This window comes from Dasypus novemcinctus, chromosome 10 (genome assembly GCF_030445035.2).
Source record: "Dasypus novemcinctus isolate mDasNov1 chromosome 10, mDasNov1.1.hap2, whole genome shotgun sequence".
NCBI lineage: Eukaryota > Metazoa > Chordata > Mammalia > Cingulata > Dasypodidae > Dasypus > Dasypus novemcinctus.
Window position 1 is genome coordinate 79,535,907 of NC_080682.1, and position 17,422 is coordinate 79,553,328.

General features: G+C 38.8%; 1 protein-coding gene across 1 annotated transcript in view; it reads left to right on the forward strand.

Annotated features, from left to right (window-relative positions):
* The window catches only part of COPB1 (COPI coat complex subunit beta 1), a 55,586-nt gene that overhangs the window by 24,630 nt on the left and 13,534 nt on the right, over positions 1-17,422 (forward strand). Inside the window, exon 14 of the mRNA XM_058305707.2 lies at positions 142-262. Within this exon, the coding sequence (XP_058161690.1) occupies positions 142-262 (121 nt within the window). The remainder of the gene's footprint in view (positions 1-141; positions 263-17,422) is intronic.

Consider the following 17,422-nt stretch of genomic DNA (forward strand, 5'->3'; position numbering starts at 1 on the left):
GAGCTAAAAAGATTGCTAATTGAACTCCTATCAGTGAAGGATAGCAGTGAGACTATTGAATAGACTTAATTGAATCATTTTTGAAAAGTTGCATGCTGCTTAGGAAGTTAATAGGTTTCATTTTCCTTGATTGCTTTGCAGACCTCCCCTGAGAGGATTCCTTCTGGATGGAGATTTCTTTGTTGCTGCCTCCCTTGCCACAACTTTGACCAAAGTTGCCTTGCGCTATGTAGCTTTGGTTCAGGAGAAGAAGAAACAAAATGTAAGTTCATTTATTCTCCATTTATCCAACAAATGAACATTGAGTGGCTACTATATGCAGACAATAGCAGGGACCCAAAAACTTCCTGGTATGGAAAAGCTATGATTTAGTAGAGGAAATGGACACAGTAACATAATATTACTGGGGAACTGACACAGTAATACAATATCAATACATTGTGATTAGTCCAGTGAAGAAGATAAAAATAAGGGTTTATGAAGTCACTTCTGTTTGCTAGCATTATTCAAAGCCCAGTGAAGAAAACGCCTCTCTCTAGCATAGTCTAGTCAAGTCATTTTCTGTTTTATCCCATTTCTATATATATATATATATATATCCTTTTCTATGGTTTATACCTTTATCGTAGCTTCTGACAATTCTGACTGTGCACTTGGCATAATAAACTTCCATTCCTGCACTTCTAAACCCCTACCCCAGTCATTTGTGCTTTTGTCCTACATTTTCTCTATGTCATGTTATAAACCTCAGAATACATTGTTGTTATTTTTACTTAAAATAGTTATCTTTTAATGAAATTTTTTTTCGTTGTGTTGTTTTTATTGGTGGGGGGGATGAGAAAACAGGCTTGTATTTATCCACGTATTTACCATTTCTAGTCCTTTTAATTCCTTTGTGTAAATCCAGAATTCTGTCTTTTTTCTGCTGAAAGAACTTGATCATTCTTGTTCTGAAAGTCTGCTGGTGATGAAGTCTCTCAGCTTTCATTTGCCTGAAAGTCTTTCATTTAAAAAAAAAAGCTCTCTTTGGAAGAATTTGTGAATGTTTATTTTATTTTCATTTCTTTTTTAATATTGCTAAAATAAACAAGAAGGAGGGATGTAATAAAAACTAACAGAAGAAACCAATCACTCGAGGCTATAGCACTCAAATACAAATCTTTCAATATTGTAGTGGAGATAGAAACAGCAAAAGATAGAAATACAATTACATTACTAGATATAATAACATGAATCCTTCCTCTTCCAGAGTTTAAATGACTTCTGTGAAACATCTTTTTCCCTACCTGGTCTTGATTATTCTATGTTTTACAATCTGCAGTTTTATTTAACATTATAGCAAACATTTTCCATGTTATTCTAAACCTTTCCTAATCATAATAATCATAATACTTCATAGCTGTGTCAAACCATTTGGTTTATGATACCTTCTTTTACTTAAGCCTTCCATAAAATTGAATATGTTCATTTTAGATTTGGAATTTTCAGTTTGTTTTTATTTATTTTTTTTAATTCCAGGTTTCAAAAAAAGCCATAAATGAAATTTTGATTACCAAATAATTTACAAGGTGTATTCTCTCTTTCTGATTTGTATATTTTGATTTATGAGTGATAATTTTATTTTGTGACTCTCTGTAGTCATCATTTATTTGGGTCACATCTCAGTGTTATCTTCTTAAATTATGATTTTTGGCAAGTCTCCAAAATTTGCATCTTAGAGTCTAATTTGATTTCCTCTCAAGGACAGCTGCATCACTTCTGGAAGTTGGGAGAGTGGTTATTAGTATCTTTTTAAGAGCCAAATTTCTGTTATCATATCTGATTCATAAAGTTTGCTACGTCTAGTCCAAGGAAGGAGGAAGTTGGGTAGTTTATTGCCTCACCAACTTTCCTTCATTTATGCCTTTTGTAGCATTCTTCATTTCTTGTAGACCTGAGTTCCTCTCTGATGTCATAACCTTTTTTCTAAAGAACTTGTTTTAATTTTTCTTGCAGTGCAAATCTGTTGGCAATTAATGCTTTTTGTGGCTTTTATTTGACCGAAAAAAGTATTTCTCTCTCTCTCTCTCTCTTTTTTTTTTTTTTCGGTTTTTGAGTTACGGGGGCCAAGGATTGAACCCGGGACCTAATATGTGGGAAGCTGGCACTCAACCACTGAGCCACATCGGCTCCCCTAAATTAGTTTTTTTGTTTGTTTGCTTGCTGTTTTGTTTGTTTTGTTTTGTTTTGAGGAGGCACTGGTTGCCTAACCCAGGACTTCCCATGTGGGCGCTCAACTGCTTGAGAAACATCTGCTCCCTTCATTCATTTTTGAAAGATACTTTTGCGGATATAGAGTTCTAGGTTGACAGTATTTTTTTTTTTCATACTTTATTCTTTTTTTTTTTTTTAAGATTTTTTTTTTAATCCTCCCCCCCCAGTTGTCTGCTCTCTGTGTCCATTCGCTGTATGTTCTTCTGTGACTGCTTCTATCCTTATCAGTGGCACCAGGAATCTGTGTTTCTTTGTGTTGCGTCATCTTGTGTCAGCTCTCCATGTGTACGGCTCCATTCCTGGGCAGGCTGTACTTTCTTTCCCGCTGGGCAGCTCTCCTTACGGGGCGCACTCCTTGAGTGTGGGGATCCCCTATGCGGGGGACACCCCTGCGTGGCACAGCACTCCTTGCACACATCAGCACTGAGCATGGGCCAGCTCCACATGGGTGAAGGAGGCCCGGGGTTGGAACCGTGGACCTCCCATGTGGTAGGCGGACACCCTGTCCATTGGGCCAAGTCTGCTTCCTTTTCATATTTTAAAGATGTAGTGCCATTGTCTTTTGGCTTACATGGTTTCCGATGAGAAACCTACTGTCATTTTTATGCCTTTGTAGGGAATGTGCCTTTTTTCCTCCAATTATAGATTTTCTCCTTGCCACTGGGTTTCAGTAATTTGATTGTGATATGCCTTAGTGTGGTTTTCTCCATGTTTCTTTACTTATGTTTGGTTCTTTGAGCTTCTTGGATCTGTGAGTTTATTAGTTTCCATCAAATATGGGAAATTTGGGGTGATTATTTCTCCAAATATTGTTTCAGGCCCCCTCACTTTCTTCTTTTTTTCTGGACACAGTGTCAAACCTGTACTCCTTTCTACTGTTTTTTTTTCCCCAGGCTTCCAGTAGTTTTTTCATGCACATATGCAGATCAGTTTGGCAAGGCTATAGAGGACATGTGTCAAGATAATATTAAATCAGACTTTAAAAATGTTAGGACTTCCAGGAAGATGGTGGATTAGAAAGACATGGGACTCTCTTCTCTCCCAGAAGAATAGCTAGAGGACAAGCAGAAATGGGCTGGAAAAAAAATGTTCTAAGGTTCAGGACCCCAGGGGAAGACCGGATACCACCCAGAAGAGGGGCATAGGAAAAATATCTCAATGGAAAGACTAAGTAGAAGCTGCAGCTGCAGCCATCAGCGCCCTTCCCCACCCTATGAGCAGACAATTTTGAGTTCTTCGGCCTTGGATTTACAGCTACAGGCAAAGACGACCACATAGATGCACCTCCCAAAGTAAAGGGAAAGAGAGGGATGCAGCCTAAGGTTGATTCAGCTTTTGGCCCACAAATTTGGTCTGCTGTGTCCCACTAGCCCTCCCAGGCTGGGAGGGGCCATGCCATTATTTGGCCAGGGAACTGGTATAGAACTGAAGCTTTCCCATCCTTACAATATCTGTCCTTACTGACCAGGATTGGTTGTTGAGGATGCAGAAAGTAGTGGAATTATTTCCTATCCAGATAAAGAGTAAGGGCTGCCAGCTAAGATTGGAGAACAGCCCCTGAGAAAGTTTGAATTGCAAAGCTCTTGGCCTCCAGGTAGGATCCTCTGTCTCGTTGTGCTCAGTGTTGCAGCGAAAACATTCACACCAGACTTTGAACTGAGAGGGCTGCTGAAGAGCGTGCCATCTGCTGATGGACAAAAAAAAATGTGTGTGAGGAAATTAAAAAGTTAAGTACATCAGAGAGGCATTTTCCAACCATTACAGTCTCCCTCCCCAAGGCCCTTGGTAGCAGGTCTGCAACCCGTTACTGGGTTGATGGCCCAGTTTGAGCAACTAACAGGGACAGTCCTAAAGACCTAGAACAGGTAGAGCCAAGAATCAAAGCAGCCATAACACAGTCTTCTGCCACTGTATCCCTACAAAAAAGAGAGAAATTGAGTGTCAGAATAAACTCATCATAATTAGATGCCTAGACATCAGCAAAAAAGTAAAAGCCACACTAAAAAATGGAAGAAATGGCCGAAACAAAGGAATATATCAAAGCCCCAGGTGAAACACAGGATTTGAGACAACTAACCAAAGAGATGCACACAAATTTCCAAACTGAAATTAATGACTTGAAAGGCAGTATGGGGAAGCAGATGTGGCTCAAGCAATTGGGCTCTTGCTTACCCCATGGGACATCTGTTGTTTGGTTCCTTGTGCCTCCTAAAGAAGACAGAGTTGACGTCACAGGCAGGCTCAGCAAGCTGACACAAGATGATGTCACAAGAGACACAACAAAGCAGGGAATGGAGGTGGCTTAAGCAAGTAGGCACCCCACTCCCACATCAGCGATCCTGGGTTCAGTTCCTGGTGCCTCCTAAAGAAACAAAGAAGATGAACAGGCACAGCAAGTGCAAAACAAGGGGGGTAGAGAGATAAATAAATTAAATAATATAAAAAAGACAGTATGGCTAAAGAAAGGACATCAGGAAGACACTGAGTGAGCGAAAAGAAGAATTTGAAAATGTGAACAGAAAAGTAACAGAGCTTGTGAGAATGAAAGACGCTGTAGGTAAGATAAAAAGCATACTAGAGTCATACAACAGCAGACTCGAAATGATAGAATAAAGAATAAGTGATGTTGAAGACATAACAGCTGAACTGGAAGAGAGAGAAGAACAGAGAAAATAATGGAAAAAATGAGCAGGGGCTCAGGGAATGGAACAACACAAAGCACAACATACATGTCATGGGAGTTCCAGAAGGAAAAGAGAAGGGAAAGGGAGCAAAAAGAGTATTCGAGGAAATAATGGCTGAAAATTTCCCAACTCTCATGAAGAAATGAATTTACATGTGCAAGAAGCACAGCCTACCCCAATCAATAAATCTGAATAGATCTACTCCAAGACACACACCACTCAGAAAATATTAAATGTTAAAGATAAATAGAAAATTCTGAGAGCAGTGAGGGAGAAGCAAACCGTCACCCAGTCAGACTTAGTGCATAGTGCAAATTCATCATCAGAAACCATGGAGGCAAGAGGAGAGGGATATGATATAATCATGAAACTGAAAGAGAGAAATGCCAGCAGAGAATTCTTTATCTGGCAAAATTGTCCTTCAAATATGAAGGTGAGTTTAAAATATTCACAAATAAACAGAAACTAAGAGAGTTTGTAAAAAAAGAATCTTCATTTGCAGGATATATTAAAGGCAGCCTTAGGGAGCCTTATAGCCTGAAAGAAAAAGACAGAAGAGAGAAACTTGGAGAGAGTATAGAAAGCAAGAACAGCAGAAATGATAACCAAAAGAGTAAAAGACAGAAGAAAATAAGATGTAGCACCGAAGAATAAAATGGTGGAAGTAGGCGGTGGACTTGTCCCAGTGGTTAGGGCGTCCAACTACCACATGGGAGGTCCGCAGTTCAAACCCCGGGCCTCCTTGACCAGCTGGCCCATGTGCAGTGCTGATGTGCGCAAGGAGTGCCACACCCCTGCAGGGGAGCCCCACGCGCAAGGGGTGTGCCCCGTAAGGAGAGCTGCCCAGCATGAAAGAAAGTGCAGCCTGCCCAGGAATGGTGCCGCACACGCGGAGAGCTGACACAACAAGATGAGGCAGCAAAAAGAAACACAGATTCCTGTGCCGCTGACGACAACAGAAGCGGACAAAGAAGATGCAGCAAATAGACACAGAAAACAGACAACCGGGGTCGGGGAGGAGGGAAGAGAAATAAATAAATAAATCTTTTTTTTAAAAAATGGTGGAAGTAAATCATGCATTTACAGTATTATCATTGAATGTGAATGCATTAAACTCCCCAGTCAAGGCTGACATGTAAGCTGACAGAATGGATTAAAAAAACATGAACCGTCCATATACTACCTATACAAGACTCACCTTAGACCCAGGGATACAACCAGCTGAAAGTGAAAGGTTGGAAAAAAATACTCTACACAAACAGCAACTAAAAAGAGTGTAGGTAGCTATACTAATATCAGACAAAGCAAACTTAAATGCAAAAAAATTATAAGAGATACAGAAGACAAATTTATTAATAAAAGGGACAGTCCATCAGAAAGAAATAACAGTTGTAAATATCTATGCATCTGGGAAACGGACTTTGGCCCAGTGGTTAAGGCGTCCGTCTACCATATGGGAGGTCTGCGGTTCAAACCCCGGGCCTCCTTGACCCGTGTGGAGCTGGCCATGTGCAGTGCTGATGCGTGCAAGGAGTGCCGTGCCACGCAAGGGTGTCCCCCGCGTGGGGGAGCCCCACGCGCAAGGAGTGCGCCCATGAGGAAAGCCGCCCAGCGTGAAAAGAAAGTGCAGCCTGCCCAGGAATGGCGCCGCCCACACTTCCCCTGCCGCTGACGACAACAGAAGCGGACAAAGAAACAAGACGCAGCAAATAGACACAGAGAACAGACAACCGGGGGAGGGGGGAAATTAAATAAATAAATAAATCTTTAAAAAAATATATATATCTATGCATCTAATCAGGGTGCCCCAAAATACATGAGGCAAATTCTGGCAAAACTGAAGGGAGAAACAGATGTCTTTACAGTAATAGTTGGAGACTTCAACATGCTGCACACATTATTAGAAAGCTAGAACTAGACACAAGATCAACAAGGAAACAGAGGAATTGAGCAGTATGATAAACAAGCTAGACCTAACAGACATGTTCAGAATATTGCATCCCAAATCATTGGGTTATATATATTCTCACGTGGTCATGGTTCTTTCTCCAGGATAGACCACATGTTGGGACACAACACAATGCTCAATAAATATTTTAAAAATTGAAATTATATAAAATACCTTTTCAGATCATAACAGAATGAAACTGGAAATCAGTAATAGATGGGAAATGGGGAAATTGGCAAATGTGTGGAGGCTAACCACCACAATCCTAAACAATGATTGGGTCAAAGAAGAAATTGTAAGTGAAATTGGTAAATATATTGAGATGAATGAAAACAAGAACACAACTTACCAAAACTTATGGGATACAGTGAAGGCACTGCTAAGAGGGAAATTTATAGCCCTAAATGCCTATGTTAAAAAAGAAGAAAGAGCTAAAATCAAAGCTCTAACTGAACTTGAGAAACTGGAAAGAGAACAGAAATCCATTCCCAAGCAAGCAGAAGGTAAGAAATAATAAAGATTAGAGCAGAAATCAATAAAATTGAGAACAAAAAACCATAGAGAAAATCAACAAAACCAAAACCTGGTTCTTGGAGAAGATCAGTAAAATTGACAAACCCTTAGCTAGACTAACAAAGAAAGAAAGAGAGAAGATGCAAATGAATAAAATCAGAAATGAAAAGGGTGAAGTTACAACTGGCCCCACAGAAATAAACAATATCATAAAAGGATATTATGAGAAACTATATGCCAACAAATTAGACAACCTAGATGAAATGGACAAATTCTTAAAAATGCTCGAATAACCTACATTGACTCTACAAAAAAAAGACAGAAACTTCAAAAATCAATCACATTTAAAGAGATTCAATCAGTCAAAAATCTCCCAACAAAGAAAAGTCCAGGACCAGATGATTTCATAAGTGATTTTCACCAAGTATTGCAACAAGAATTAACACCAATCCTGTTTAACTTTTCCAAAAAATTGAAGAGGGAAAATTACTCCACACATTTTATGAAGGCAATGTCACCATAATATCAAAACCAGATAAAGATAGGACAAGAAAGAAAATTACAGACAAATCTCTCTCATGAACATAGATGCAAAAGTTCTCAATAAAATACTTGCCTATAGAATCCAACAGCATGTCAAAAGAATTATACACCACAACCAAGTGAGATTTATTCCTGGTATGCAAGGGTGATTCAATATAAGAAAATCAGTTAACATAATATACCACAGATAGGAGGGAAAAAAACAAATGATCATCTTGATTGATGTAGAAAAGGCATTCAACAAAATCCAGCATCCTTAATCAAAACACTTAGAAAGATAGGAATAGAAGGAAAATTACTAAGTATGATAAAGGGCATATATGAAAAATCCATAGCCAACATCATACTCAATGAGGAGAGTTTGAAAGCTTTCCCTTTCAGATCAGGAACAAGCCAAGGATGCCCACCATCACCACTGTAATTCAATATTGTGCTACAAGTTCTAGCTAGACCAACTAGACAAGGAAAAAAAAAGGTATCCAAATAGGAAAAGAGGAAGTAAAATTCTCAGATGAACATCCTATATTTAGAAAATTCTGTAAAGTCTAAACAGAGCTACTTGAGCTAATAAACAAGGTCAGCAAAGTGTCAGGATAAAAAATCAGCATACAGAAATCAGTAATGTTTCTGTATACTAGACATGAGCAATCTGAGGAGGAAATCGGGAAAAATTCCAACAAAAAGATTCAAATTCTTAAGAATCAATTTAACCAAATGTGGTTGTTTGATGTTATTTATGAATTCCAAAAGAGATACTATGTTTCTAAACTGGTTTATTTCTCTGGGCTTGATACCTTTTGATTGTGCAGATTCAGCTGAGGCATCTGATTAAATTATGTTAAGATTAGGGCTTTGACTCAACCATGTCATTAGAGTGAGACTCAGCATTGAGTCCCAGCCCTCTTGAGCTGATAAAACAGACACTCACATGGAAATAGACACACAAAGAACACAGAGGAAAAGAGACAGCTTATCAGACATGGCAGACGTCCTGGGAAGAGAAATGAGCCTGATAGTCTACAGCTGACCTTGTGAAGAGACCAGATCTGCTGAGTCCAGAAAGAAATGAGCCCCAGGGAGAGAGGAGCATTATGCCACCCTACAGCTGAGATCAGAAGAAGCTGGGACCACGAAGCCTTAAGAGGAAGGAAGGCTGAACCCTCACAGACATCACACACCATCCTGCTATAATACATGGCCAATGACTTTGGGTAAGAAAGTACTGCTTATGGTACATTGACTTGGACTCTGTAGGCTTTGTGATTGTTAAACTTCTACCCCAAATAAATACCCTCTATAAAAGCTAACAGAGTTCTGGTACTTTAAGTCAGCATCCCTTTGGCTGACTAATACACCAAAGAAGTACAGACCTGATTTCAGCAAACTACTAAACAATGCTAAAGAAAATCAAAGAAAGCCTAAACAAATGGAAAGACATTCTGTATTCGTGGATTAGAAGACTAAATATCGTGAAGATGTCAGTCCTACCTAAGCTGATTTGTAAATTCAAAGCAATACCAATCAAAATTCCAAAAGCCTCCTCTATAGAAATAGAAAAGGCAAATTAACAAAATTTTTTGGATGTAAAAGTATACCTGAATAGCCAAACGTATTCTAAAAAAAGACTGGTGCGGGAGGACTTTCTGCCTGACCTTGAAACATAGTGCAAAGCTACAGTGGTTAAAACAGCATGATATTGTCATAAAGGTAGACACATTGATCAGTGGAATAGAATTTAGAGTCAAGAAATAAACCCTCACCTCTACAGCCAACTGTTTTTGTTTTTTGTGTTTTTTTAAGATTTATTTTATTTATTTCTCTCCCCTTCCCCCTGTTGTCTGCTCTCTGTCCATTCACTATGAGTTCTTCTGCATTTGCTTCCGTTGTCAGGCGGTACCGGAAAACTGCGTCTCTTTTTTGTTGCATCATCTTGCTATGTCAGCTCTCTGTGTATGTGGCACCACTCCTGGGTGGGCTGCACTTTTTTCACATGGGGTGGCTCTTCTTTCGCTGCACACTCCTTGTGTGTGGGGTTCCCCTACACGGGGGCGCCCCTGCATGGCACAGCGCTCCTTGCACACGGCAGCACTGCACATGGGCCAGCTTACCACATGGGTCAGAAGACCCTGGGGATTGAACCCTGGACCCTCCATATGGTAGACGGATGCTCTATCAGTTGAGCCATGTCTACTTCCCACCAACTGTTTTTTGACAAACCTACCAAGTCTGTGTAAAGGGGGACAAAATAGTCTCTTGAACACATGGTGCTTTGGAAACTGGATATCCATAACCAAAAGGATAAAGGAGAACCCCTATTTCACTCCCTATACAAGAATCAACTCAAAGTGGACCAAAACCCGACTATAAAAGCTAGGACCGTAAGACTCCTAGAAGAAAATGTTGGGAAACATCTTACAGATCTTGTGATAGGTGGTGTTTCCTTGGATCTTACACCCAAAGCATGAACAGCAAAAGAAAAGGTAGATAAATGGGGCCTCCTCAAAATTAAAGACTTTTGCATCTCAAAGTACTTTGTCAAAAGGATAAAAAGGCAGCCGGCTAAATGGGAGAAAATATTTGGAAATCACATATCCGATAGCATATAAGATGCTACAACTCAACAATAAAAAGGCAAACAATCTGATTTTAAAAATGGGCAAAAGACATGAATAGACATTTATCCAAAAAAGAAATACAAATGGTGAATAAACACATGAAAATACATGTTCAGCACCTCTAGTGATTAGGGAAATGCAAATCAAAGCTACAAGGAAATATCATTTCATGACTATTAGAATGGCCACTATTAAAAGCCAAAAACAAAACAAAACAAAACAAAAAAACCCTATAGTGTTTGGAGAGGTTGTGGAGAGATTGGAACACTTACTCACTATTGGTGGGAATGTAGAAAAGTACAGCCACTGTGGAGGACTGTTTGGTAGTTCCTAAAGAAGTTGACTGTAGATTTGTCACATGACCCTGCAGTACTACTACTGGGTACATACCCAGAAGTACTGAGAGCAGTGACGTGAACCAACAACTGCACACCAATGTTCATAGCAGCATTATTTACAATTGGCAAAGGATGGAAAAACCCAGGTGTCCACCAACCAGTGAATGGATAAACAAACTTTGGTATATATACATGATGGAATATTATGCATTTGTAAGAAGAAATGAAGTCATCAAGCATATGACAACAAGGATGAACCTAGAGGACATTATATTGAGTGAAGCAAGCCAGAGACAAAGGGAAAAATACTCTATGATTGCACTATTATGAAGTAAACATATTGTGTAAACTCATGGAGTTACTAACTAGAATATGGTTCATCAGAAAATAGAATGAGGGAAACGGACTTGGCCCAGTGGTTAGGGCGTCCGTCTACCACATGGGAGGTCCGCAGTTCAAACCCTGGGCCTCCTTGACCTGTGTGGAGCTGGCCCATGCGCAGTGCTGGTGCGCGCAAGGAGTGCCGCGCCACGCAGGGTGTCCCCCGCGTAGGGGAGCCCCACGCGCAAGGAGTGCGCCCCATAAGGAGAGCCGCCCAGCGTGAAAGAAAGTGCAGCCTGCCCAGGAATGGCGCTGCCCACACTTCCCGTGCCGCTGACGACAACAGAAGTGGACAAAGAAACAAGACGCAGCAAATAGACACAGAGAACAGACAACCAGGGGAGGGGGGCAGAATTAAATAAATAAATCTTTAAAAAAAAAAAATAGAATGAAGTTAGAGAATGAAAAGCTGAGGGTTAACTTGTACAGAATTGATAAAAAGGTTGTTTGTTAATCTTTGGAAATGAACAGAAAAGGTGAAAGCACAGCATGGTGTTTTGTAACTAGCAGTGCTATTCTATAGATATGACAGTAGTTGAAAGGAAAGTCTAAAGTCATGTATATTTCTAGAAGGAAATCTAAAAAATTTAATGTGGGACTGTATAGCTTGGTAAAAACTCATGTGAAATATGAATATGGGTAATATTGCATATATAAGACTTTTTGTTTGAAACTGATCAAATGTAGGTTAATGTTACAAGTTGTTAATAGCAGGCAAAAGACAAACATTAAGCTAACTGAAAGAAACCAGACACAAAGTATTAAATATTGTATAATTCCATTTATTTAAAATGTAAATATAAATCAATTTATAGAGATGAAAGTCAGTTACTGGTTATCTAGGGCTAAGGAAGAATAGAGGAATTGAGGTGCCTGCTAAAGGGTGTAGAGTTTTTCTTTTTGGAGTAATAAAATTAAAAATTTTTGTGGTGATGAATGTACAACACTGTGATTTTATTAAAAGCCATTGATTGTACATTTTGGATAGACTGGTATGTGAATACAGCTCAGTAAAAATGTTGTTTTTTTAAAAAAAAAGTTATAATTCACTCTTGGAAGACATTGAATAGCCTCCTAAGGAATATGGATTAACATGAGAGCTGTGGGAAGTCACTGAAGGTATTTGTGGAGACAGTGAATTGATAGGTATAGTATAAAGATTAAGATAGCAGCAGCAGGTGATCAAAATTAGCATCACCTGTATTGGGACAACCTGACACTACATGTATGCTGTTGCAATACAATAAGGATTAGAACGCATCGCCTCTATGGTACTGTAGCTACAAGTGGAGATAGTCAGTAAAACAACTGGTCCTAGCTCTTTAGAACATTAAGTGCCGTAAGACAAATAAAAACACAGAAGAACTGGACTAGATTAAAAGAGACTAAAGAAAATACCAGCCAAATAAAATGCATGAAACTGATCCTAGATTAAAAACAGACAATAATAAAAACATTTTTGAGATAAGGAGAAATATTTAATTCATACTGTATATTATAATAGATAAATTTTGGAAGTGTTAAATTTCTCAGGTGAGATAATGATATTCTATAAGAAGCTTTCTTTATTCTTAGGATAGATATGCTGAAGTAATTATGAGATGAAGAATCTTTCTTACTTAATGGTCAGCCAAAAAATAAGTATACATATATAGTAGAATGAGAAAACAATATGGCAGGGCAATAGGTAGATAGGCAGGGCTCATCTCTCTTATAAAAACTACAGAGGATGGACAAAAAGATGTCAAGGGAGCTGCTTTGGGTATCTGAAGACCAGGAGAGTTCAGTGCATCCTCCAGGAGGGTGAGGGACAGAGAGATAAAACTGAAATGAAAACCATGAATTTCTAGGCCCCATAGCCAGGAATGGCATCCATCCCTCACCCTCAAGGTGAACTGGATAAAACCTGTAGTTCACTGCAACCAACTGGTAGGAGAGCAGACATCTTCCTCTCTGAGAAGGAGGAGGATGCAGGGGAGAGTGGTTCCTCTTCAGTAAGTTTGGCAAGCAGAGCCTGTTTTGAATCTTGGCCCTGGCCTCCAGAATCACCAGGCAAGTGGAGGTTCAGATACACCTCTGTAAAGATTTCCCAAAAAGCACCATCTGCTGGCAGTCTGGGAAACTTTAGGAAGAAAAAAAAACAGTACTTTTTGGAGTCTCACACATCCCAGGCTCCTTGGATGTAATCTGTGCCCCATTAGTGGGTCCTTGGCCCTATTTTGATAACTTAAACTAGATAATTTTAAAGACTTAGAATAAGGTGAACCACAAATCAAAGAAGAGCTGTGAAACAAAACCACTAGGCAAAAGAGAGGAATTGACCATCAGAGTAATTCACTAACATATTCAGATACCTAGACATCAGCAAAAAATTAAAAGACATAGTAAGACACAGGAAGAGATGGCCCAGCCAAAGGAACAAATGAAAAATCCTGACAAGACACAGGTTTTAAAACAACTGATTAGTAACGTTCACAAAAATCTCCTAAATCAGTTCAAGAAGTTGAAGGAGAATATGGCTAAAGGGATAACAGATATTAAGAAGACACTGGGTGAGCATAAAGAACAATTTGAAAGCCTAAAAAGAAAAGTAAAGTGGGAGGAAGAGATGTATGTTGGGGCATTTTCAGGGGTTGGAGTTGTCCTGGGTAATGCTGCAGGGACAGTTATCAGACATTGTATGTCCTCCCATGGCCCACTGGGTGGACTGTGGGAGAGTGTGGGCTATGGTGTGGACCATTGACCATGAAGTGCAGTGGTGCTCAGAGATGTATTCACCAAATGCAATGAATGTCTCATGATGATGGAGGAGGTGGTTGTTATGGGTGGAGGAGTGGGGTGAGGGTGGGGGGTATATGAGGACCTCATATTTTTTTAATGTAACTTTAAAAAAATAAAGACAAAAAAACACACAAAAAACTAAATACAAAAAAAATGGACAAAATAAGATACTGGGGGAATGTGTGGAAGAAATTGTTACTGTACATTCAAGACAACAGATCTTACAGTGATGAAAGACAATATCTAAAAACTTTATATTCAATTTTTTTTATTTTTTGTACTTTGTTATTTTTAAACTTATATCATTTTCTTGTTAAAAAATAGCATATGGAAATGAAAGACACAATAGATAAGATTAAAAATATATTAGAGGCTGATAGCAGCAGATTTGAAAATGGCAGAACGAATAAGTGAAATCTAGGACAAAACATCTAAACTTGAAAAGACAGGAGAAGAGACAGAAAAGAGAAAGGGGGGAAAATGGAACAGGGTCTCAAGGAATTGAATGACAACATGAAGCGCACAAACATATGCAACGTAGGTGTCCCATTTGGAAAAGAGAACGGACAGTCAGAAGAAAGAATATTTGAGGAAATAATGACAAAGACTGAGTTTTCCCAGTGAAATCAGGAACAAACAAGGATGCCCACTGTCGCTTCTGTTATTCATTATTGTGCTAGAAGTTCTAGCTAGAGCAGTTAGACAAGAAAAATAAAAGGCACCAAAATAAGAAAGGAAGAAGTAAAACTTTGACTATTTGCTGATGATATGATCCTATACCTAGAAAATCCTGAAAAATCATAAAAAAGCTACTAGAACTAATAGACAAGTTCAGTAAAGTAGCAGGATGCAGGGTTAGTATGTAAAAATCAGTAGTGTTTCTATACATTATTAATGAGCAATCTGAAGAGGAAGTTGAAAAAAATTCCATTTATAATAGTGACTATAAAAGAATCAAATATTTTGGAATAAATTTAACCAAGGACATAAAGGACCTGTATTCAGAAAATTACAAATTGCTAAAAGAAACAAAAGGAGACCTATGAAGGCCTAAGTAAATGGAAGGACATTCTCTCTGTTCATGGATTGGAAGACTAAATGTTAAGATGTCAATTTTACTTAAACAGATTCAAAAGTCCCAGTAAAAATTCTAACAGCCTTTTTTTTTTTTCAGAATTAGAAAAGCCACTTATCAAATTTATTTGGATGGGTAAAGGGCCCCAAATAACCAAAAATGTCTTTAAAAAGAAAAACGAAGTTGGAGGACTCTCACTTCATGACTTTTTAAAGCATATTATTTAGCTATAATGGTAAAAAAAAAAAAAACAAAAACAGCATGGTATTGGCATAAAGATAGACATATTGACCAGTGGAGCCAAATCGAGTACTCAGAAATAGACCCTTACATCTATGGTCAAGTGATTTTTGACAAGGCCATCAAGCCCACCCAGCTGGGCCAGAGCAGTCTATTCAACAAATGGTGCTGAGAGAACTGGATATCCATATCCAAAAGAAAGAAGGATTACCCTTATCTCACACCTTATACAGAATTAGCTCAAAATAAATCAAGGACCTAAATATGAAAGCAACAATCATAAAACTCCTGGAACAAAATGTAGGAAAACATTTTCAAGATCTTGTGGTAGGAGGTAGTTTCTTAAACCTTCACCCAAAGCACAAACAGCAAGAACAAAATAGATAAATGGGTCTTCCTCAATGTTAAACACTTTTATTCTTCAAAAGACTTTGTCAGAAAAGTTAAAGGGAACTTAATGGGAGAAAATATTTGGCAATCACATATCTGATAAGGTTTTGATATCCATGTTATAAAAAGAGATCATACAACTAACAATAAAAAACTTAATTAAAAAAATGGGTGAAAGGCTTGAGTAGACGTTTTTTTCCAAAGAGGAAATAAAAATGGCCAAAAAGCACATGAAAGAATCACTAGGTAGGGAGAGGCAGATCAAAATTACAGTGATATACCATTTCACATCTTAAAGAATGGCAATTATTTGAAAACAAAAATCCAGAAAACTACAAGTGCTGGAGAGGAAGTGGAGAAATAGGAACACTTCTTCAGTGTTTGTGGGAATGCTGAATGGTGCAGCCTCTATGGAAGACAATTTGGCAGTACCCCCAAGAAACTGAATATACAACTGCTGTATGACCCAGCAACCCCATTATTAGGAATATATTCAGAAAAACTGAAACAAAGGATGCGAACTGACATTTGTACACTGCTGTTCTTAGCATTATTCACAATTGCTAAAATAGGAAACAACCCAAGTGTTTTATCAGCTGATGAATGGATAAACAAAATGTATATACATAAAATGGAATACTATTCAGCTGAAAGACGAAATGAAATTGGGATGCATGTGGTAACATGGATGAACCTTGAGGACATTATGTTGAGTGAAATAAGACAGACACAAAAGGACAAATATTGTGTAGTCTCAGAAATATGAATTAAATATGATGAGTAAGCTAATAGGGGTAAACTCTAGAGTATAGATTACTTATAGAATGTGGGTTGATGGGAAACGGACTTTGGCCTAGTGGTTAGGGCGTCCGTCTACCACATGGGAGGTCTGCGGTTCAAACCCTGGGCCGCCTTGACCCGAGTGGAGCTGGCCCATGCGCAGTGCTGATGCGCGCAAGGAGTGCCTTGCCACACAGGGGTGTCCCCCGCGTAGGGGAGCCCCACGCGCAAGGAGTGCACCCATAAGGAGAGCCGCCCAGCGCGAAGGAGGGAGCAGCCTGCCGAGGAATGGCGCCGCCCACACTTCCCGTGCCGCTGACGACAACAGAAGTGGACAAAGAAACAAGACGCAGCGAAAAGACACAGACGCAGCGAAAAGACACAGAAAACAAACAACCGGGGGAGGGGAGGGGAATTAAATAAATTAAAAAAAAAAAAAAAAAAGAATGTGGGTTGAGAATGGGAGCTGATCCTTAATGTATGTAGAATTTTTAATAAGGTTTATTATAAAAGTGTGGTAATGAATAGAGTTGATGGTCACACATTGTAGTAATTATAACTAATATTGTTGGTTTGTAAATGTGATTGTGCCTGGAAGAGGTGGTCTGTGATATAAATGTCAGTTGATAAGAAGACAATAATCTAGATACTATACAGCAGTGATTTCTGTGGTGCATGAAGACTGGTTAATAGTATAAATATAAAAATACTCTTTTACAAAGTGTTGAGAATATGGAGATACATGGGAAAATTACAACTGAAGTAATTTATAGATGATATTTAACAGTATTGCAATATTTTTGCAGCAATAGGAAGCTATTACTCAATTCTAAGGGACAGCAATATGTGGGGTATAGGGGGTATGGAATTTTTCCTTTTGG